Below are 24,681 nucleotides of genomic sequence, written 5' to 3'. Positions count from 1 at the left end.
TTGGCATTATTCCCCATGGATTCTTGGCCAGCGGGCCAGAAGTCCAGACAACAGGCTCGTCGTCGAACGCGGCGCCAAATTCGGCTTAATCCGTTTCAGTGCCCGACAACATTTAACAAGGCGATGTTTCGTTGCAGATTCTATCGTCCTTGAAATCCACGGGTTGCGCATGGCTGTATTTCGGTAGCTGAGCGTGAATGACGCTCAAGCACTTAGCATTTACTGCCACGTGCTCATAAAGATGACATAAGCGCACGCTTTCGAGCTACAGCCTGCTACGTTGGCAAAGGCTTACGAAGAATATGAAATCAAGCATAACGTGTATTGAAACTAAATCTTTGCGGGGGAATGCATAGACGGGTATATGTAACAAGCTTGGGGATTCATAGCACTACTGAACACTGAAGTGCAACATTTTAAATGCTTATTTTTGCATTTGTACAGCAGCCTGGGGGTGTATTTGCAGCGAGGGTACATACACAGAGTAATAATCACAAGATATTAAAGAAATTTTGACGAAGCAAACAGTCATTCTAAATGAAAATAAGTTGTATTTCCACGCAAACAGAAGAAAGAACTTACAATTTGCGTGACATTCTTCTGCGAAGAAAAAACTTGCACTAAGAACGACGCAAATGGGTGGAAATTGTAGCGAAGCACATAGAAAAAATTACAATGAACAACTCAGTAAAAAAACGGAGGTATATGCTTAATATAGAACGATCAAGTACTGTTTCAAACCCAATATTGTCGTATGCTGGTATAAACTTGCGTACTCAAAATTCTTATTTCAAGTTTAATAAATTTGTTAAATGAAGAACTGTGCGAAATTAATTACTCCAAGCTGTTCGATTCTCACTGCAACCAGAAAGAAACAGTCGCAATTGTAAGAAATTTCGTTTACTGTCATGCGTTTATGATTTGTGGCTCTTGCATCTGCTACGGTGATGAGATTATACTATATTCGAATCGTGATGCACAAGGTGGTGAAGTACTCTACTACTTGGTTTTCCGGGCACAGGATACCGGATTTTTTAATTCATTTTGTGACATTTCATTGTAAAGTTTTTTATTCGATGGAAATCGTAATACATTTGCGTATTCTATTGATCGTATACAGATATTGTTAGATAATAAATTACCTCCTCCGGTTGCGCTGCTAGTAATAGTCTTCTAAGTAAAAGTAACCTTGGTGTACGCTGCTGTGACACGATTTACATGCGACTCCCAAGGGATTTATATTCGCTGGTTGGGCTTAGTAGAGTTGGTTATGACTATCAAAAATATGACCTTTGTCACTGACAAAAAAAGGAATATACATTTAGTATTATCTGTAAATCCATGCGCCACTTTGATGCCATGATCAACGCGCTGATTAAGGCGGCATGATCTTCAGGTGAATAAATTTAACAATAAAGAATGCAGTCGTCTGCGAAGACCCTGATATTCTTATGGATATTTGAGTGAACAGAAAATTCGATGCAAAACGCTAACTTGGAGTACCCCGCAGGTGGCGTGTTCTGTTGATGAGACCTGCTCATTAACTTGTACAAAATGATAACGAATAGACAAGTAGCCAAGGATGGTGCCATCGCGTAATATGGAATTAAGTTTATTTATAAGCTTTATGAAAAAAACGCGAACAATAGGAATAATTTCGCCGTCATTACCATATTTATCATATATGCAGTATGTTAACTCACTTAATAAAATAGTTGTAAGTGAAGCAACACACTGAAGAGTCTATCGAATGATACATTAGATAAAGCCATCTTGGCTTCTAAACTTGACGTTCAAATATTTGCACTGAAACTAGTTAGGTACCCATCCGGACTAACGGAAGCAACAGCTGATGCCGGCCTGTCACAGTTTGACTCCTACACCGTTTTGTGAAGTATTCGGTTGATACCCTGTCCAAATTTTTGAAATATGCCATTCGTCTCGAAGAGCACAAGGCTTAAACAGATGTTTAGTGTTGACCGGACTGCTATATGGGCGGGCACGATGTAATAGGCTATCAATGACTTAACAGTAATAATCAACCGTTAAATATACTATATTATTATTGTGAGTTATTTAAAACCAATAGTATTATGTGCGCAGCGCCCTAATGAGCTCTGCTTTTCCATCAATCTGCATTGCTGGTGTTCGTGGCGGCCCAGACAGTAGCCTTCACAGTTCTTCCCTGTCTCGCAGTACCGTCTTGCGGTGAACCTGCACGCAGTCAAAGCAGGGATATTTACAAGTATGCACGCCACACAGAGGCTTTCAGAAACACGGCTTCATCTTACGGATTTCTCTTACCACGCGCAAAAAAAAATACTTATTGGGTAACAGGTGTATAGTACTATAATTTATTTTTCCTTTAGTATTTGCAGGAGTGGAATAATGCAGTTCATTCTGAAGGAGGTAAAATGGGCAGCCAAAGAAGGAGGCTGCATTCATTTTAGGTCGCCAGCTTCCTCGGGATTTGTCGTCTCATAAACGCCTTGGTAAACGTTGAGATGTCGAGAACTGCCCAGCCTTATGTTTGATGCTTGGAGCTCCCTTAATACGGAATTCTAAAGTGGGTACGGCGCGAAACATTTAGGCGGGCGTAAATGTTTTCGCAGTAACACCTAGAGTAAAAAGTTGCGGGCCACCCAGCATATCGTGGAATAACATCAGGCATGGCGTTGCATGCGCATAGTAAATAATTTTAGTTTTGGAGGCGCTGTGCATGTGCTTGAATCACCTTTCGCTCCATCAAAGTTTTTGTGACACCTAATATGAACTTTCAGTTCCGAGCCCAATTATACCACTTTCGAATCTTAAAACACCTGTAGTCATTATTCTTTTTATGCTCTTAGGGCGTGCTCACTTGGAGTTAGCCTAGTTAGCGTTGGAGTTAACCGCTAGCCGGACATTAGCCGTTGACATTCATTATGTTTTGATTTTCTTATTAATTTGTCTCAAAATCACAGACAATGCTTTAATTTAAAGGAACTGATGAATGTGTAGCAAGCAGAACCAGCAACAAGTGTTAGCACACAATGCGCCCCACATAAATGCTATTCCAGGTGGCACGTGCTGATAACATGTTATTCAGCTCTCGATAGAGGGATAAGTGCAAGTCCACAGGAAACGTTCATTAAAGGTTCACTATGCCGCGTATTAAACAAGTAGCTTAATCCACGTATGTGACTGAAACCAATGCAAAATATGCTGTTATCCAATGACGGACATGTTACAAGGTATGATAAGCTACCAATGTGCTGCGCCTTTCATTCACGATGGGTAACAGGATATCCATTTTTCAAAGTTTTTTCAGTAAATATCTGGTGAACCATAAATGCTGCGTATTGTTTCAAAGGCAAAAAAGACAAATGTGTAAACATCAGCATGTGTTACCCGCCGTGCCTTTTGTTATGATTTGTGAGAAGCCCCGTATCTAAAGAAAAAATTAACTAAGAAGCAACGAGTTCTTCATATTTTTTAAAAATATTTTTATTCATAACTTAAGGCTAATGCTAAGTTTAATGCGGTAAGGCGCTAAGGTTAATTCTAATTGCCATTATTTTAATAATAACAGCGCTAAACATATCCCTTTATCCATTTTTTGTGCCCATACAATCAAAAACTTCTATGTACTCACTCGAGTTTTGAAGGACGTCACCTAATGAACCCGCCTCTTCTTTTTCTTCCTCTCTCTTGTTAAGTCCCAAGAGGTTTCTAACTGCGGCAATATGCAAAAACAATTACCACTGTGTGTCTAATTATAGCACTTCAGGCGATGTCCAGGCACACGTTATGCTTTGAAGAGTAATCTCGTTCACATGCATCGATGCATGTGAGCGTTTACAAAGGCTGCAAGACCTTGCGACCTTTACACACGTCTATTCTGCATTCTTGTCGGGCCAAATATGTCAAGGTATTGGAGAGGAAACGCTGCGATGAACTGACAGATCAAAAGTATCCCAATGTACCTGCGACCGTTTGCCACTCTATTACTACAAAGAACATAACCGCTTTCGCAAACCGATTTTTATCTCACATTGTCTTCAGAAATGTTGGAAGCATTGGTAAGTCAATGCGACGTGCGTAGCCTAATCACTCGCATACAGCAATGTGCTATAATTCAAGCCCAGTAGACTTTGAGAGGACCACTTGAACGCCTTCAATGCCTGATTACGTTTGCAGTTATGCGCTCATTGTTACTACCCAAGTACCGGGTTTAACATTAGTAAAGCGCCTAAATATAGATGTCGGGAATTAGGCAAATTCATCACTGGAGGATTATGGCTTTTTTTCTTTCCTACGAGTAGCCGGTGTCGACGGAAGATATTACCAACGGTGCGCTTCGATGGGGCAATCTCTCGAGGCCAGTGTTTGTCAGTGTCCTCTACATTCTATATTGCGCCCTACTCGGGAGCTTAATTAACGACGGCGAGTCATAGCCATCGCAAGCTTGCGCAACAATTGGGCTAATCGTCAGATTATAATTGCGACGGGAATGGCACGCCTGCAGCGCACTTTCAGTAGCGGACGTAGGAGGATTGCACGCTCTATCAAAACACTTTTCCCCTCCAATTATTAACCTCCAGGCCTTTAGTTCAACCCCTCTAAGCGGCTCGATGAATTTCGGTGGAATAGGATTGCAAATTAAACGCCTCGTGCAGGATATATTAGAGCGTGTTACATAAGCCCTGTTGGTCGAAGTTGATCCAGAGCTTTTCATAATGACGCGTCTCGTCACCCATTGTCTTGAGTAGGCGCGCAAAGGTTAAATCACAATTAATCTGCGCGTTTCAGGCTTTCCGAGATGGGCAATAAAAATAGCTGCTAATGATGTGCATCGCTCTCCGGCTTCTCTTTATATCAAAATGGAAACTGAAGACAAAACATATAATCTAAAACAGATTGAGATCTACTGGTTTCAGAATTGGCTAAAATAGAGATTTAAAGATTCCCCAGAGCATATTATAGAAATTATATTTTCAGCGTAGCGCGTACCGCTATAGGTAGTGCGCATGCGTAAATCGCCCTGAGGACGCCAGATGGCGGCACATTACCGCCAACAGCGTGCATGCCTGCCGCGCGCGCAGTGGCACAGGGTAGTTCGTGGTAGGGGTACCGGCACGCGCTATGCTGAAAGTATTTATTTACATTTTATGCCGAAAACTATTGTCAAAGCCAAAATGTAATAGGTGCTTACTTGCTTCAATAAAACGGTTGAATATGTCTGCGGAAAAAAGAAAGACGAAAGCAGAAAAAAAAACATCTCTTGTTACCGTAGACAGATTTGCGCACAGCACGCGTATTCCTGTATCGCTTACACGTACCCGGTCTGTAGGCGTACAAGTAGACGAGCGTGATGACAATAACAGCGAGCACCCCCAGTATGCAGAACGGCACGTAGTCGCACTTCAGGTGCTCTTTATGCATGGCCCTGCAGAGGCGGTTGATCGGCTGGCGTCAGCAACGCTGGCATCGACACGTGTCATTCTCCAGCTATACGACGATCTCTGTTCATGCCTTTCTGCCTATTCGCAGTTATACATTAGCAAACGAAGACGGAGTGGCGGCCTGGGGAAGCAGCTTATTCACGGCTATTTTTCGAACCAGTTTAAAGGGGCTCTGAGACGCCTTCCGAGGAGAGCACATTAACTCAATCACTGAACTGTGTTTCCATGAAAACCAGAGCCAAATAATACTCTTCTACACGCAGCAGACAACCCACAATCTCGCGTCAAAGTTGGCGAGCCCTTCCCAGCGACTTTTTCATGCTCGCACCCTCCTCCGTCCCCCGCATCTGCGTAGACAAGGTGATAGGTCGGCATTGGTTAGATTCTTGCAGAGGTCAGGCAGCTACCGTGGCCGCGGCAAATAAGCCGCTTAGCTCCGGGGGGTCGGGAAGCTCAGCTCCCAGAGGGGGGTCGGCGAAGGAGCGCCTACCTTCCAGCGTGCAAAAAGCGACGAGAGGAGAGGGAAAGGCGCGAAGACGCTGAAATTCAAGCTTTAACTACAGATAACTTAGCTTCTACAAAGCACATTTAAAAATCCTTGCTGGACACTATTCGTGAAGCGGCGTGCTTCAATATTCCACGCATGCCGCAAATTGATTAGAGCCCCGTTCAGAGCCCCTTTAAGGGAAGGCGTGCGTTCACAAGTCAGAATAATACTTTAGTTTTTTTTTCGTTGCCGGGCATAGTTTGTCATCGGCCCGTGGCTAAGGCGCCGCTACGTCACTCCCGTCTGTAGTCCCAAGTTTCCTCAAATCGTGGACGCGGCAAATTAAAAAAAAATGAATGCGTTAAGTCGAGTTTCCCTTTTGAAAGAAACTTCTCTGGCCATTGATCAGCCGGAACCCCGCGGCGTTTACAAACTTAGGGGGGTCTCGGACTTCGGAGGCGGCCGGACCTACCGTCTGCGGCGTCGTCTGCTACGGGGCGCAGTTTGCTGTCTTTCGGTCATCACGCAATTTGAGAAGCGCGCTTCATGCAGAGCTGCCCAGGCTGTCTAATTTCAAACTCTGTTTTAGGGAGAGAACTTAGCGCACTTGGCTTCATGTCTTAGTCTACGAGGAGCTTTTATGATTCGGAGAAACACCAACTGATAGAACCACAGTTGAGTGCATGTTAGGCTTCACAACACATATTTTTAACGTGACGTTTTGTAAATGCAGCTTTGAAATGACGTTGTATATTTTGTCAGAGTCTTTTTTCAAACCACACGCCACCTGCAAACTAACGGCTCCCTCGATGAGTACGCTGTAAAACAAGAATAAGCTTTGGAAATTCTTTTTTTAAATGTGCTTCTATGAATCGCAGTCCCGACCGGCACGCACTGCAGCGGGCGGCCCCCACTCGCACGTATCGCGCTGTCATAAATACACATCATTTCGAAATGAAATACTTTCACAATGTGTTATAGGGTGCACTCGACTTTTATTCACGAAGGAACAAATGCATAGGGGCACTGGAAAATCGTAAAACTGCATTGATAAGCATTGTTTACGTGCATTCCTATGGGAAGTCGTCCGACTCGGTATGCAAAAAAGGCCACTGGTGACGCTGAACGCCGCGCTGACGGTGAGGCGCCTAAGGGGTGCACAACGCCAATACCGTTTTTTTTTCTTTTACGTTTAGAGATTTTTATTTTAAAAACAGCGAGAGATACTTCTATGCAGTCCGTGCAGGTGGATTGTACAGTAAGGTGGACGTGTACCTCACAGAGCGCAGGAAAAAGGCGAATAATTAACTGAAATAATGACTGAACTTTTGATTTCTGGTTCAAGGAGTCTGGATTATATCGCTATATTGAAGGCCGTCAACATCAGAGGTTTTTAAATTTTTGGGATTTTAAATTTTCTTAGTCTGCAATCTGGTTTGAAATACCTAACTTAATATAAGCATTTGATAGCTCGTTGAATCGGCTTTCCAGCATTGAATATCTATAAAGAGGCGTCGCTGGGCTTGGTAATGTAACCGAAATCGAGTTAACTTTATCTACATCATCAAATACACAAAGGGCTTCTGTATAGGATGCGTCATAAATGCTATAGCGACGACATTTTATTAACGTGGAGAAAAAAAAAACAATTCCACGAGCTTTTAAATCCGTATTTTTGATGTTAGATATTTTGAACCACATTGCTGACTAAGAAAATTTAAACAACAGGGTTCTCCTTCGTTGCTGACGGCGTTTAATTTTGGGATATGAACTTGCCCCCTAAAATGAAAAAGTTGATTAGTTAATTTTAGCTCATTAATCGCCTATTGAACCTACCCAGGTACATAACATTCGTCTTGCTCAATTCACCTGCACGTACCGTACCGACGAATCTCCCACAGTTTGTAAACAAAAATCTCTAAACGTAAAAAAAATTCACCCTCAACACTAATCAGGAGCACTTCTATAATCTCCACTCCCATCAATGAACTGTGAGTGACAGCTATAGCCTTTCACGGCAGCCACCTAGGGCGAACTGCGGCTTTTTGATGACGTACAACACAGGTTACTTCTGATGCGCATAATTCGCGATGCTGAATAGTATACGCGTATATGATATCACTGACGCAGCTACAATGGTTGGTTTTCACGGCTGTGGCTTGTGCAAACACAGGAGTTTATCGCCACTATAGCACCACTGAGCAGATTTTAATTTCAGCAGCCAACTGGTTTTAAAGGTACAAAAAATGGGACTCTGAGGTTTTGTTCTCTCCAATGCAAACGCCAGCGAGGACTGTTAACCGTGCGGCGAAATCTTCCCTTCTCGCCTTGCTGTATACATGAACTCTCTGCAAAGTTAAAGTTAAATACACCAGATGCAGAAAAATTTGAGTTATTTTAACATTCATGTGTTTCAATTGAATTGTCGATCCTAAGGCAACCGCATTCCTGCCAAAGACCCCACTTCCAAGCGCAGACAAAAGGTGTTTTGTGAAGGAGAGTTTCTGAAGTAATTTTCTCTTAACTGCAATGTAATTTTGATGCTCAGTTCTCATACATCATCAAATATATGTTTGGGCTATTTAACTGCACATATAATTAGCAGTGTAGTTGGACGATGCACATGTTCACTGGCAATGAGGTTCTTACACAACGCACTCTGGGGCAACCTAGTATGCGATATTTATATGAGGCAACGTCAGGGTTCCCTAGCTGGCGATTACCTGTCCTCGTACTTACAACAGTTGGCGTCACGACAGGTGTGCAATATTCCACACCCGCTGCCTGCAGCAGTCGCGCAGATATTATAGAGCAAAATATTAATGCGAAAGCATTAGATGGCTATGTCCCGAGTTTAGTGTCAGCAAAGCTTTCTCCGCACGATTATGTCATTCTGGGAAAATAAATGTGCAGAAGTTTGGTTGTGGTAGATAGCGCTTGATTAGACCTCGGTGTGGGAAAAATTTGGTCGATGTGGTTTAATTATGTAATGAATTAAACGCGAAAATTACACTGCGACGTTGCAGCAGCCCGGTGTTTATGTCCCGTGTTTCGAGTCAGCAAAACTTTCTCCGCACGATTACGTCGTTGTGCGGAGATAAATAGGCAAAAGTTTGATTGTGTTATCTAGTGCGAGACGAGATGTTCCTGCGGTAAGCAATGGCTTAAAGAATTGCAATTACTTAATAAATTACACTTCGACAACACAATAGCCACGGCACTCGGCATGGCACCTGGTTTTCAAATCAGCTAAGGACGTCTACATAGCAAATGGTTGCGAAATGTAAAATAAATAGAGTAAAAAATACCTAAATATAAAAAATTAAAATAACAATAAACACAAGTAAAACAGAGAATAAAAGTAAATACAAATAAAAATATATAGATCGGATACTGGCGTCGTGCAAAAACCCGCGTTCTAGAAAGTCCCACGCTTTAACGTCTCTCCCCGTAAGCACACCTAAGTTCCCTGGTAATTTTTTGTGATCGCGCGTAAAGGGCTGAAAATGTCTCCCAGAAGCCGCATGTCCCGTCGTACTTGGGAACTCTGCATTTTTATGCTTATTGTGGCGGTGCCCACAATCTGCACACTTGGTTTCACCCGCATTCAAGACTAGCTGTAAGCATGCCGCTTACTATATGGCAAGTTACAAAGCGACTTAGAAAGTTTTTTTTTTAATGACAGAGTCGAAACTAAAATCTGTGACAAGTGCTTGGAAAAGGGGCCCACTCTGCGAGTTCAAAAGGGAAGCGAAGACACAGCGCAGTCTTCCCTTTCAAGGGCTAAAGGAGTTTTTAAGTGCAGAGTAAAAATGGTTAAACACAACGAAACAAAAACAAGCGCTTATTATAAAGGCACGACCACTTGCCTCAGGTAGCGGTTCTTCTCCTTGAGTCCCACGTATGTCCCGTCGGGCATCTTGAAACCTCGCGCGGATCTCTTGCGGGGCTTCTTTTCCGCGGGCTTTTTTTCTTCCGCTTTCTTTTCCTCTTCGCCCTCCTTCTCTTCCACTTTCTCCTTCTCTTCCACGGCCACAGCCTCGACGCCTTCTTTACCCTGGCCCTTGTCCAGCGCTTCTCCGGACTCGCCGCCATGAGCCAGTTCCTGACCGCTGCTGCTGGATGACGCTGCTGTAGGCTGCCCTCGCTCCAGATCTGCGAAAGTTGCCTTCGTTAAAAGTCAGGCAGTAGAACAAAAATGCGCTTCGCATCAGCTCGGCTTCGCGTTACCGCTCACGATTTCACATTTGAAGACTCATAAGAACCGCTGGAGAATAGCCTTCATTCGATTGCTTCAAGGGCAGCCGCCTGTTCTAGGATCGCTGAGCCTCGTGAGTGTCTGGCTTTGCGTTCCATAAAAAGAATCTCTGCACTGCCAAAAAAAATGCATGTAGAGAAAAGAATATTGATTTAAGACCATTGCGGTCTTCAAATACATACTACGCAAAAAAAAATCAGGGGCGTTTTTATTCCTTTTCGCCGCCATAAAAACGTGGCCAGCGAGAAACGAGAACTTTCATTGCTACGTGTGCGAGGTTATTTTAATATTTAGACATCGTGGGCTGTAAAAAATCAGCTAATAAAAATCTCGAGGGAACGCGAAGTTTATTGCTTGTGTGTGTGCAACCCTTTATGTTCCGCTCTCAGAAATTCGGGGCTATTCGCAGACATGATCACTGCTGAAAACGCTCAGCGGGAGAACTCATCTTATCTTCTCGTCTTTTTATTATAGCCAAACCAATTTTTTAAAGTGTTATTGTGATTAGAGCGCCCTTGCCGATCGCTTCTTTACTTGCGAAGCAAGCGACGACGTGCACTCAATGAGCAATTCACTTCTTGAGCTACTGCGAGAACGAACCCGGGCCGGGTCGGGCCGGGCCGCACGTCGATCTTCGCAGGCCGGGCCATGCTCAGTAGAGTGATAACGTAGCGGGCCCGGGTCAGGCTCAGGCTTGAAGCCAAGGGCTAGGGCCGGGATCAGGCAGGGCACTGGCCTCAGAATGCAGAATTGCTCCAACCGATACATTGGTTTCAGGCTAAATGAAACCTAGTAGGTTTACAGCTTTCATTTTCAATCTTACCGGTACTCACCTACGGGGTAGAAACGTGGAGGCTATCGAAAAGAGTTCAAGTTAAGTTAAGGACAACGCAGTGAGCCATGGAAAAAAAAAAATGATAGGTGTAACGTTAAGAGACCGCAAGAGGGGACAGTGGGTGAGGGAACAGACGCGGGTTTTATGACATCTTAGTCGAAACCAAGATGAAGAAATGGGCTTGGGCAGGGCATGTGATGTGAAGGCAAGAGAACCGCTGGTTCTTAAGGGTAGCGGAGTTGATTCCAGGAGAAGACAAGCGTAGCAGAGGGCGGCAGAAGGTTATGTAGGCGGATGAGATTAAGAAGCTTGCGGGCATACGGGGGCCGCAGCTAATAAGGGCAGGGTTAATTGGAGAGACATGGGAGAGGCCTTTGGCCTGCAGTGGGCGTTGTGTGGCTGATGATGATGATAACACCTCACCTTGCCGGTCGGAGGCGCCACCAGCCTGCGGCGCGGTTTCCGGCGAGGCTATGAACAGCTCGGGCGTCATCTGATCCTGGGTGGCAGCGTGGGAGTAACGCTGTGAGCGCGAACGCTCCCCGTAGCTGACGGCGCCTTCGCTTTTCGTAGTTTCTGCGCACAGCGTCGGAGGGGAAGGCGGCCCGTGCGCCGAAGGAGCGGATGGCCCCCTGGCGGCGCCTGCTTTGGACGAGACGGAGATCTTGGAGGCGTGTTTGCCCGCAGAGGCCGCCGACGACCTCCGCTTGGATGGCGCGTGTTTTGAGACCGGGGTCTTCTGCAGAGCGGAAGTCGAGTGATGAAGCTTAGCTGCCGCGCACATGCAGAATACATTTTGCGCGATAGTAGGCTCTAAAGGGTCTAAAGCCTCGGTAGCTGAATCACTATTAGTGGCCGTCGCTGAGTGCAGCTATTACTGAGTAACTATTCTCAGTTCCTTCACCCTCAGGAGGGGCAAAGTGTCTGGAAGTCTTTTTTCATATATAGATACGTTAAATCCGATAGCATTCATGGGCGTTCTTGAAGGCTCTGCCAAGGAACTCCGACAACGACAGCGACATAGGACGGAGCAAGTTAAATCAGTAATGGCTTACAAGTGATGATCTTTATTGGCGCCCCAAAGCAAAGAAGCTTCAATTATATTGACAAGGCGAAAAGAAAAAGAATAATGGCCCCACCCCTGTATGCATCAAACCGAAGGATATAGGTCATCGTTCTCTAAGGCACTTTTTATTTTTCCTGCGAGAGAGATTATGGACGTGCTTATTATTCCAGTTAAAAGCACCTCGTGATTCCTAGAGTGTGTGTTTCGCGACAGCGCATTGTCTTTTTAATAGGTTAATTTCCGTTAATTTAGTTTTCAGTTAAATTAATTTCAGCGAAATCGCACGCTCTGCGAGGTGCGCGTTGATGCACAGATTTTCTTTTTCTTCTATACTTTAGCCGTATAGGACTTCAGAATGTCGTAAACAAGGCCTTGCTCTCAGTCTATGATGCGTACGGCATTCTTCCTTTTGCACACCCCACACGTGTGTCGTATTGTTTAATTTGTGATGATAAACCAACTAGCGCAGCTGCACCCCTAGCTTCACTGGGTACACAGTTCACGACTAATGTACGGCGGAGACGAAGCGAAATAAGGCGATGCCAGGTGCTAAATCTATACGCTCCTTCTTAACTCGATCGCTGCAGTGGAGTCGAATGGGCCCTATTTTTTGTCGTCAGGCATACCCAGCAATTCCGGACAGAAGCATTTTTGAGCGAAAAACAGTTTAGGAACGCAATTTTTTCATATAATGTAAAATTTCACTGTAACCATCGATACATCCGCAAATCACCCGACGGCAGTCTCGCATTTTTTTTTCTGATAACGTTTTTGCTATCATCCAAAGCGTTCCCTATTGGTTTTCTATGGCAGACTTAACTGGTTGATACAAGCGATGGAAACAATACAAAAGAATGATTTTTCTACATTTCGGAAGAATAAACCATTACCTTCAATACTTCCATAAGAGTATCTTACAATGTTCTTCAAGAAGAATTTTGAGGGATTTTCAAAATTTTCGTGCGAGAATGTTGTGCACGCGTCGCCAAAGAACGCTGAAAGTGCAATACTGCACATGACAGTCTCGCTTTGAGCAATAGAAGCTTTTCTCCAAAATTATTCATCTGAATGTCACCGCAGGAGGATAACTGCAGAAAATCGAATATAACTGAGTTACTTACGCAACCATGTGTTTGTCTCCCTTAGAGAGAGAAAAAAAGAAAGCTGAACGAAGAGGCAGAAAAGCCTCTGAACTGCTGTAGCTGCCGCACGAGCTAGCGACCGCTCACAGTTTTATGCTTCATTTGCATGCGTGCCAAGGGAGTGTTCACCTCGTGCGCATGCGTCTTGTCGGGCAGGCTTTCGCCACTCCGTGGCTCGTCCGACGCTTTCTTGACGGACGGACTCCCACGGGCGGCGGCTTTTGCTTCTTCGTCGCAGGCGGCGCCTGGGGCGCCTGGGTTTTCTGGCCCGTGAGTATCGGTGCCGGATCCAGCCGGGGCGTAGGAAGCGGTTGCCTGGCCGTCAGACTTCGGTGCAGCTCCCTGAAGAAGATCACTCGCAGAGATCAGATTGATCTGGGGCTTTCCACGTGGATGTAGTGAATAATAATTATTTCAAAACGGTGCTCCGAATGGTGATGCGAGCGATGGGCAAGGAATGCTGGCAGCTGGGAAGGAAAGCAGCGTGGACGCGGGACCAATCCAGAGATGAGGACGTTTTACCCGAAATATCTGCAGTAACATTACTACGCTGCGTCTTTGTAAAGCAACCGTGACATTCATACTGGCTACGCGCTACTGGCCACACCCTAGCAAGCACAACAATATAAGGACGGAGGAAGATAGACACATAAGCAGACGGTGAATGAAATAGACTAGACAGTACTGAGATTTCTGCGGAGAAAAGCAAATATGAACACCGACGTCATGTGTCGACGTTGAAGAAGCTGATATCTTTGACGTCAACACTCTCTGGTATTCATGTGTAAATAAAAAGTATAGGAGACTTCTATACCTCCAGATCAGGCTCTTCGTTGAGCTTGTCTACTTGGCCACCCTCTTGAGATGCCATGCTGAGGCTGGAAAGAAAAGCAGGCATTGCGATCTCTGCAAGCCGACGGCGTTATTCTGTACATTCCATGAATAACGTTGAAGCGGGCATCTTTCTCTGAAAATGCACAAGACCGACGGCAGTTATTTGCGCACGAAGTAGACACAGGAAATATGGTAGAATGAAGCTTGCTGCTGGGCTAGTTGGTGACACATACTTTTAATAAAAAGGTAGCGCAAAAAGGACGAATACTGAAGGAAGGCACCACAAACTCGAACGTGTACAGTGGGCCAATCCTTTTGTGTATCCTCTCCTCCGGCGTCTTACGTCTATTCGCCCTCTTTTATCAACCTTCTGTGAAAAGCGTTGGTGTTTGTGCTGTCTTTTTTCAGTGGGCCTCCTTTTTGCGCTACCTTTTTATTCAAATTTACCGAAAGGTCACCTAAGAATGAATAAAATAATAAAAGACTAGCAGCCAGGACTGCACTCTCGAACTAATCGCCGATAATTCGTGAAGCGGTCCAAAAAGTAATCGCAGACCAACTCTGCACACGCTTTCTAGAAGAGGCACACGACCATAACGTCGCGGCAGACGTGGTACGATCGAGCCATGCGCTGCTGTGGCGTCATAAGCACTGCACGTGTAATTTTGGGAATCTCCGATAATTCGTGAAGCGGTCCAAGAAGTAATCGCAGACCAACTCTGCACACGCTTTCTAGAAGAGGCACACGTCCATAACGTCGCGGCAAACGTGGCACGAGCCATGCGCTGCTGTGGCGTCATAAGCACTGCACGTTCCATGTGTAATTTTGGGAATCCGCATATGTGAATGCTGCTCCCTAATGATTCATTCTTCATGTGCTATTCTCTCATAACGCGCCATGATCACTTATCGAGGAAATAAAGAGGGCAAGGGGCAGCATAAGACATCGCACAAATCACGCTTCATTCTGTCATCCCATTATACACCAATTAACATCGTGTTTTTATTATTTCAGCTGCGCATTGCAGGCGGGTTAAGTTCGGTCTATCTTCCATCAGTTTTTATCACAGGAAGCAGCGGATAATGCGTTTTTCCTAAGGGAATGCAAAAATAAAATTTTTCGGTCTGATCGATGTCCCTTCATCCAAGCTTTGACAAGCTGAAGCACCGCGAGCTATGAAGGCTGCTGCGCAGTACACTGCAGGAAGAAAAAACATGTTCTCAAAAGCTTCGCGTTTCAATAAGAAAAACTATTTCCTTCTCGCAATTATCGAGCCTCATTTTCGAGAAAACTTTCGGCAACGGTGTGGTACGACAGAGTGCGATTAAGGCCAGAATACATAATCGTCGTTGAGTGGTGGAGACAAATTGGGTTTTCTCACGTAACAAGAACACGGAAATGCGTAGACCAGAAATAGAGAGAAGTAAATGCTTAATTCCGTTTTTAGGGCATCAATCCTGCAGATGGGTGATAGAGTGAGAATAAAAAAGAAGCATATACGCTTATTTTTTTTACCTCTTTCGCCTAATGCGTTCTATAAACTGTCAAAAGACCTGAACTCCCCCATCGATTACTTACTTTCGATCAACTAGGCATTAGAGCTATATATTCGTAATGTATCTCTAATATCTAACCCTGATTTATATGCATATAAGGCTAGCCTGCAGCTGCTTTCACTAGTCACGTACAATCGGCTTGAATTTCATTACCTAACTGGGTAGAAATCGGGGATGCAAATTACGTACGAAAGAAAGTGCGTTTTTCTATCACGGACAGTGAGCTCTGCTGCACAGAAGAGAATACACGCTCAGTGCCTCCAGGAACCCCAATTCTTTCATGATTTGCGTCGCTGGCCCTGAATATTCAATCGTGGTGAAAAAAATGGGGGAAAACAGGCAGACCCTTACCTGCAGCCACTGGGACGAGCTTGCTTCGAGCTAGCGGCAGCTCACCAGTCTTCTTCTTCTTTCTGAGGCCAGGATGCAGCGCGTGTCCCGAGGGGAATTTTCTTCCTCGTCTTCCCAGAGGCTTCCTGAGGCTTCTTTCTGAACCAATCCGAGGGGTAAGCTCATATTTCCTCTTGATGGTGCAACAGCTGGATAAAACGTCCTTGCCCATCTTTCGCCTTTCGCATATATTGGATAAAGATTCTTTTGGACCTTATCACCGTTCTTTTTTTTCTTTTTCATGTAAGGAAGGGGTAACGTAGGAAGTTTGTGGCCGCCGGAGTATTGAGTGCATGCCTGGCGCGGTATCTATGGAAAGGCCCAGATCCTTTGCTGGCAGCGTTCGCCGTCACACATATTTGAGTCCAAAGCGTAGCCTGGCAGAAAAAAAGGGTGCTTGGCGCATACAACTCGAACGGTTTACAAGAAGACACACAGAACTGTTCTATAGAAGACATGTTCGCACCACTCTGTAGTTTGTAAAAATTCGCAACCGAATGGCATCACGTCCTGATGCATCTCCGTATGTCCCTTTGCCTTTGCACTTTTTTCTTGGGCCATAGAATAGCAAAATATTAGCTCTTTTGGAAAGCAAAAGCAATATTTCAACACAGAAATTGGTTTAAACTACACGATGTGCAGAAGTTTTCTGTTGTACCTCATAGCCTGAAGACGTAATAATGTGTGACCGCCAGAAGAGGGGGGGGGGGGGGGGGGGGGAGTGCCCTCTCCTAGGAGAACAACAATATACTCGGACGCTGTCCGCGAAAGACTTAGTTCAAGCTAATGACTAGGACTTGTGATTTTATCATGGCGCTCTTCATGCGTATGCGTGCAACAACAGGTTCCCTGCGTTATCGCCCAAAGTAACGACATTCATAACAACAGAACTCCGGCTTGAATGGTGTGTTTTCGGGGCAATGTTAGGGAATGGCTGATGGTATGGTACGCTAAGCTCCAGTTGGTACGGTACGGTACGTTTCGGTACGTTTTGGGTACGGTACAGTACGGTACGGTACTGTATGGTATGGATATATATGGCATGGGATGGTATAGATGATGTTCTATTGTTAATGGGAAGGAATGGTTTTTGGTATAGTACGGTACGGTACGGCGTGGATGGGATGGCATGGTACGGTATGTTGTTGGATGGTATAGTATGGTACGGTACGGTGCGGTATGGTATGGTATTGTATATAGGATTTAACGTCATGACATCGCAAGTCAAACGAGCGTTCTCGCGTGCACAGGAGCCCGCCTACAAGACCGCCCATGGCAACAGTGGACAGTAAAATGCTGCTAGAAAACTCCCAGAAGTACAAGAAACCGCCTGCTATCGGAAGCTGTCTGCTTCGACTTTTGAAGACAGATTATGTGGAATTCGGCGCTCGACAAAATGTCGACTCAACGCGCGACAAAATCACGGCTCAAAAGCAAGAAAAGCCCATTGCCTTCGGAACCACGCATGACAAAATCAGCCCGCGACGGCTCAACGCGCGTTTTGGCTCAAGGACTCACCGCCCGTCGAAATTTTCAATTCGTAAGATGCGTTCTCTCGTTCCGTGTCTCTTCTGCATTTTAAGCTTAACATAACGCTCGGTTAAGCCATGAAAGGTGGTGCGCGGCTGGAAAACGCACAAAACAAAATTAACAAAAGAATCAAGCCGCCTACCTCGACGCGCAATGGTCTGTGAGAAAGCCGCGCATTCTGAGAGTACGACTAGTGCTGACTGAAATATACGCACTATGCTTAAGCGGCTTCCGTTCTTTTTTTTTAGTCTTACCAAGTTTGCAAAGAAGCTGATTTGCAGTTCCTGCTGCGCTCCTTATTGAAATAGCCCGGGCATTAGGTGTATCCGGTATTCGGTATTGTGTCTGTAGCTTATGAACTCCCGCTTAGCGTGATTTGTTCTTAAGCATTTTGCACGCATGCAATGAGCATTATAGAACTGCGCATATTTTTGTGTGTATTTTGTGGCCTCTGTTCTTATTAGGGAAGTCAACAGTAACTATGCAGCATCGCATTCCTGGCGCTTCCATCCTTTTCTTCATTAACTTCGCTCTTTACGAATTAAAGTCACAATATTTAAAAGCAGACGAGTATAAAAAGCAGCTATTCGAATAAGCGCCTTATTTCACAAATTCTTGAAGTAGCAGGTAAAGAAACAATGCGATTTTTTTAAAGGCAATGAGTTTCTTTTCTTTTGTAAAAACCACTGAAGAGCCATATGGATGCACATTTAACATTTCATGCTTTTTGACTATAATGGCGCAATGACTTGAAACGCATAAAAAAAAAGAAGGGTGTATTTTATCCATCTGAGCTTTACGTACAGTTCGTCTGAAGCAGGAAAAAATCCTGAAACTTGCGAAACAAATTTTTTCATTGCGCTTATCCCGAATAACATACCCCTGCTACATAAAGTAAGGAAAAATACAAGCCAATAGGAAGGCTACGCAGGCATGAAATATTGCTAATGAAACTAAAAAAGCCGTCTTGACTAAGTTACGGCAGTCAAGCCGCAAGACCACCCAAAGAAGCAAAGAGATAGGTCAGAGCCTGCGCTCAAAGTGCCTTCGCCTTTTTGAGCATTGCTTCCTCTAAATATAGCCGACTCGGCTCCCGCTACAGTCGCAAAAGACAGATTGCATCATTTTATCCTGCACTATATTTTTCAACCTTTAATGTTTTTCAGGCCCACTTGCAAAGCAGATCACATCCTACGTTTTATTTATTCACTTATATCCAATTTCATTGATCATTCCAAATAACTGAGCATTAAATTACGCCTAAGAGCTGAAAGCGCACTACTTGCTGCAAAATAACAGTTAGCACAAATCTGAACACTTACTACCAGCTGAAATAAGGCTTCCGCTTTACATTTCACAGATTCATTTGAGCTATCCCCCACAAAGAAGGCTCAGTGACTCATGCATTCCACAGCTGATCCCAAGGTCGCGGCATCGAATTCTGGCCGCGGCTGCTGAATTTCGATGGTAGAGAAATGTAAAAACGCCCGCCTCTTCTGTTCAATGTCACTACATCTTAAAGAACCACAGGTGACCGAAATTACTCCAGAGCCCCCCACTACGGCGCCCTCCTACCCTTTTCCCCAATCTGTCACTTCAATACGTTAAACTTCGCATACCATACCATACCATATCATACCATACAATACAATACCATACCATACCATACCATACCATACCATAGCCATACCATACAAAACCATACCATACCATACCATTCCATACCATAGCCACATGGTTGCTATGCATGCATGCATGCACGCATAGACGAGTGAATATAGACAGACGGGAAACTTCGAAAGGCAATATACATGGACTACTGCCTGAAAAAGAAGCTTGTCTACAGCTCGGCAAAGCGTACAATAGCGCAAGTAAATTATTCATTGTCATACAGGTCTCTTTCATGCTTCTCGCATCATCTCATTTGTCAGTCAAGAAAGTGACACTTTTCTCGCTGACATCAACTGTGCTTTCCGGCAGCATGACTCCCTGCGAGCTCATGATTCAGTCCGAGAAGTTATTGCCTAGAGAGGTCGAAGCTTCAGTGACAGGTTCGGCGAGGTAGTGATAGTTTAACTTGATTTTCGTTATTTGGTGATTGATAACAAACTACTTCAGCGTAAGACACGGCCGATGCGGCCTGTACTCCTAGATAGATTACTACTATTTGTTCTCCTATTTGTTCCCTGCTTTATCTTCAAGAGACATCGACAAGATAATGGTCAGGTGATAGGCAAGGAAGAATTTATTGCAACGGTAGCTATTTGTGAGACATCCGATACCTTACGTACGTGCGGCGACGTCCGAAGCAACAGCGCCACGACAGTCTTGACCCACACTCGTGCTGGTTCTGTGGTTTTGTTTACCATGGGTGAGCTGTCGACAGCTAAAAGTGCCCTCAGGTACTTCAAGCGGTTTTGTGCTCGCTTGTCCTCTTTAAACCTTGCGTTCTTTAGAGTACGAACTTAAAGCTAGTGCTCTACTCAGAACCTTGCACTCATTCTCTTCGGAGCGACAGCACAGATGACAACATGCTCTTGAATTTAAGCGAAGGCAGTAGCAAGATACGAAGGAGCCTACAGGAAACGTAGCGAAGAAGCGCCAGCGACTTGTTGTCGCGTTGTAGTTGTAGCGGCAGCAAGACATTGATCACTTAAGCTTGAAGTTTATTCTCAGTTTCCTCGTACAGAAACTAAAGCGCCCAAAACAAAAGCTGCTTCCTTGCACCTGACTAGGTTCAGGGCCCCATACAACCTGTACACAGGGGAAAGAGCGCGGTACAGATGAAATTGTTTTCCTCGCTCAAAGATACAAATTAAAAATTGAGAAATGAAACAGTAATAAGCACTCGAAAAGCTAAACAAATTAAAATTGGAAGAAAAAAATCAGTAACAACAGTGACAGGCACACAAAAAGCTAAACATAATTTTTTTACCTTGACGACAGTTCTAATTAGAAGCACTTAGTTTACGTTTCAGTCAGTGTAGGCTTGGCTGCAACGCATAACCGTTGTAAAAGAGCTGTCGGATACATGTCGAGATCGACACTGCCTCATCTGCTTCTGTAGCAGTCGTGTCACGAAATAGCATACACTCTCGCTTTAACACAAACTGCGTTCAGCGTCGAAAAGCTTAGCGTTTTTGCTTCTCCTTCTAAAAGGACGGTGCTTAAGGGTGTAACTTTAAATCTCTAGAAACAGTGGTCAGTGACCTGTCTACGACTCTGCCGCAGTGTTTTGTCTGTTTTAGCTCTCTTGGCTACACCCGCATGGTGAATAAGTATAACAGGAAAGAAAGATTGAAGACTGCGACAAACTACCAGCTCCACGTTTATAGCTTCCGCTCCGTCTTTGCTGTTTGCCACGGGCGGCTTTTTGAAAACCAGAGAGGAAGGCTCAAAGCGTAGAAGAAAGTTTCAGACCTAGGTGCAGCCCATAAATGAAGCCGCTCAGGAAGCGCTCGGTAGAGAATGTGTGTACTTTCCGGAAGTTCATTCGCCTGTGGTGAGGCAGTAAATTCTTCCTCCGGAACGGAGAACAAGACAGCTGCCATAACGACTCCAGCCGATTAATGTGCCATGCTTTCTGGCAGAAAAACCATCTTCCCTGTTTCCTTTCATTGCTTTGCGCGGGCCTTTTCGATCTACATCGGAAGTTCATAGCCAACCGATACCTGCAAATCTTCCGTTTCACCAGATTTTAATCGTTTACATTGTGCCGCAAGGAGCGTGTATAGTGTGTTTTTCTGTCCAGCACGTCGCTCTCGCCTTCTATCATTAATGCCCCCATAGGCCACCAATTAATTGGTGTTTGGATCGATAAGTCTGGCAGCCGGTGCTTAGCGCGACTCGTAGGGTCACGAATTTAACACTTGTTGTTTCGGTGATACACTCCCGGATAATTCGTCCAATTTTACCACATTTTGCTTACATCTTCCTGAACGGAAGAAACTCTCAGGCAATCAGGGCCAGCTTCTGAAGCCCCTTATCTTCTAGGTTGCCCGAGGCAATCTCTAATTAAAGCGCCATGCAGTTGATTCTCGCGGCTTCCCTTAAAGGGGGCCTGGAGAGCAGTTCCGCGCTTCGATCGAAATAGCGCCAACTTCTAGGCTCCTCGCAATGAACTAACCCTTTGAATTTAACGTCTCGAAGGGCACGGCCAGACAATAAATGGACCTCATTATTCTGCTGCGCTTCCTTTTTCTAAACTGTTTCCTTCCGAGTCTTATGGGGTCTTCTCGATGCGATCAGCGTGCGCAGCTTATCTTCATTTTTCGGCTCCAGATTTGCTGGCGGATAAAAGGGCATGAGAAACGTAATGCGACTATAACGTAGTGCAATAGTGCCGCCCAAAGTCCCGAGCACCTTAAACCCTGTCGCGTGCAAGATGCATCTTTGGCCAAAGAAACTTCCGCCTCCAAGATTTGCCGCATCGTGTGTGATGGAAGTTCCTTTCCGAAAAACGATTAACTATTCCCAAAATGGATTAAGTATTAAACCTTTTTTCTTTAACGAGTCAAATGAGAGGTGATGATGCATACGTGTGGTACTTCTTAGCTACTTTTGTGGCACATCTAAAAGCATATCCGCCTTTCCACTGCGCAGAAAACACGGAAAACCACGCGTTCGCATAGTGCTTCGCACGTTGAACACTTGCATGCATGCGCGTGTCTGTATGAGCGCGTACTAAAAATTAAAAAAAAACACATACTTGGCAATTTCACAACGCCCGCAACCTGCACAAAGCAGCCGATCATACGACTGAAGTGAGAACGAAACCTTTCATCAGCCGCGTAGCAAGCACACACAGCATGAGTGCCGTTGAGAGCTTGCGTTTCGGAACTTACTGCGTAGGACGCCTACACGCAGCCTGAGAATGCGAAGTGAGCGAAAGCTTCAGCACTCGTTTTTGCTACTGACCTTTCTCCCCGTCATCTGTTTTGCGTTGTCTTAATTACGAGACCCTTCGCACTGTCGGCTATGCTCGTCGCACTGGTTTTTCGTATTTTGAGGGTAATTGCCCATCGAGACGGCGAAATAGTATTCGGTCATGAATATGTCACTCGCCACCGCTGCACGAACTTTGCATTGGCGGCGCCACGTTTACCAATCTATTAAGCAAGTTTTTTTTCATTTTTAAAATCGCTGTTTTCTTAAAAGTGACGTATTTGCTATTAGGTAAGCCTACCATATCAGTCCAGCCTGACTTAGTATTCCACTGTAGTGTCCCTTTAATAAGCAAGAATTTTTTTGAAGAGAAAGGGAGGGGAACGGGGGCTAATGGCAAGAGAGACTTAATGTGTTAAATTACTCTTATTCTAAACCCAGACAACAGTTGCCAGAGAATCAAAGGCGGTGTCTAATCTCGGCATATAGGAGCGGTTGCGCAGGCTCTGCATTTTCTCTACTTTGCATATCCAGCACCGCTGCGTCATCAGGTTCCCGAGCTTGACGCGATAGCTTGGCTACCATCTCACCCTGTGGCTGCAAAAACTACCAATGAACTTAGGGAACGGAGAAAACAAATTACACATATTCGTGCACCACCGTCTTCAAATCCGCCTCTTTTAACCCCTAATGCACGATGACCTTCAAAATGCTGTCGGCAGCTGTGATGTGTCGGCAAACGAGGTGGTTCCGAGTGTCGGTACATTGGCGCCTTCCGTCCTCCTTAATGCTCGTATATCCTCCGCAATCTCCACCCATAGATTTCCTTTTCCCCGCGGGCAGGTTAAGGACCAAGCCATTCCGGGAAATCTTTATTTCCTCCCCCCCCCCTTCCTCCCCAGCCTCCCAGCCTCCCCATTTTTTCCTTCTATACCCATCTGCTTCCTTGCGTTTAACCCCGCGCATCTAAGCCCGCCAACGACTTCCGAGGAGACACTGCGGAAGGGTTTTCAGATAAACTTCCGTTGGCCGTTGATGTTGCTCCGAGCCTCCCATTTAGACGTTATAATTTTTCTTTTCTTTCTTTAGTTTTGCTTCTTGGTACCAAACTCTTTTTTTTTTTTGCTCCTTTTAGTTTTCGTAATGTGCTTCCCACCGAACTTTGCGTGCCCTTCCTGATCAACAGATGCGCGTACTGTTGTTCCTTCGCTTGTGGATTCTTGCAGACCTTAGATGGGGATAACCTGTAAGGTAAATGTTTTCTTTCTCCTCTTCTTGTTTTTTTCCTCAGCATGCCATTTGGCTAGATGGTCGTTTTCTTGACGTCAGAAAGAAAAATAAAAGAAGCACTTGCCCTTCCAAAGCGATGAGCTAGCGGTGTGCTGTCAAGATATCACCCGAGCCGGGAAAAGAGAAGATCCCGATTTCGATCGCGCCAGAAGGCGATGTTAGCGACGGAGCTTCTGGAATGAAGGAAGCTTACATTTGTGCGCTTTCCTGCGCCATTTTCTTGCCTCGTGTTCTGCAGAACAGGCGCCAGTTTACTCCAAACTTTCTCTCTTTCCTGAAGGACAATTTCACTGAACATCTGCATAAAGTTTTTTTCTGTTTAGTCGGCGTTTTTTCGTGCGGCGAAAGAAATATCCTACAAGAAAGTTCCGAAAACTGAACAAAGGTCCGAAACGATAGGATCAAGGCAAAGTTAGACCAGGTGAAATCCGGTTGGCTCCTTTTTTTGTTTGCCTGTCCACTTTACGTGCCTCTCTTGTTTTTGCATTTGTCTTTTCGCGAAATCGCAAAACATTTGGCCGAATATCTATTTCTCCTCTGTTTCTTCGATCATGGGGTAGGCAGTGCAGAGCGCCTCGAAACAGTGGGGCTAGATATGCGCTTCCCCCTGCACATATATCGCGCAGCCACTTTAAGGAGAATAGAAGAAGAGTCTTCGGATTATATCCTCTTACTTTTTTTTTTGCCATGAATATCTTCTTTTTTAATTTTAGCTGCACAAGAGGAAACTTTTCAGCGCCGTACCATTCTTCATAAGACAACTTTTTTTCCGTCTTGTTCTCGGATAACTTAACACAGGAAATTCTTCCCAAAGTTTACACATCCCCGTAGAAATACAGAGAGAGAGAAAGAGAGAGAGAGAGAAGAGCGTGATGGTAGGAAGGTTAACCCAGCATATGTGCAGCAATGCCATTAGCAATACGAATAAGGCATTGAAAATAGACGAAGTGTTAATCTACATAAA

At 44.8% G+C, this 24,681-nt stretch overlaps 2 protein-coding genes across 2 annotated transcripts; both read right to left on the bottom strand.

Moving 5' to 3' along the window:
• Window positions 1–1,202: 1,202 nt before the first annotated feature.
• LOC144127502 (uncharacterized) lies at window positions 1,203–5,424 on the bottom strand. The gene is made up of 4 exons (XM_077660494.1): window positions 5,322–5,424; window positions 5,195–5,221; window positions 3,635–3,715; window positions 1,203–2,214 (listed from the first exon to the last, which is right to left on the bottom strand). The coding sequence occupies exons 1-4, from the start codon at window positions 5,422–5,424 to the stop codon at window positions 2,129–2,131; spliced, it is 297 nt and encodes a 98-aa protein (XP_077516620.1). The 3' UTR covers window positions 1,203–2,128.
• A 4,354-nt stretch (window positions 5,425–9,778) lies between these two features.
• LOC144129962 (uncharacterized) lies at window positions 9,779–14,107 on the bottom strand. The gene is made up of 4 exons (XM_077664016.1): window positions 14,047–14,107; window positions 13,362–13,574; window positions 11,448–11,763; window positions 9,779–10,086 (listed from the first exon to the last, which is right to left on the bottom strand). The coding sequence occupies exons 1-4, from the start codon at window positions 14,101–14,103 to the stop codon at window positions 9,779–9,781; spliced, it is 894 nt and encodes a 297-aa protein (XP_077520142.1). The 5' UTR covers window positions 14,104–14,107.
• Window positions 14,108–24,681: the final 10,574 nt, after the last annotated feature.

The sequence above is a fragment of the Amblyomma americanum genome, chromosome 4 (genome assembly GCF_052857255.1).
Source record: "Amblyomma americanum isolate KBUSLIRL-KWMA chromosome 4, ASM5285725v1, whole genome shotgun sequence".
Classification (NCBI taxonomy): domain Eukaryota; kingdom Metazoa; phylum Arthropoda; class Arachnida; order Ixodida; family Ixodidae; genus Amblyomma; species Amblyomma americanum.
The sequence above is the reverse complement of the archived record's forward strand: the minus strand, read 5'-3'. Positions and strand labels throughout refer to the sequence as shown.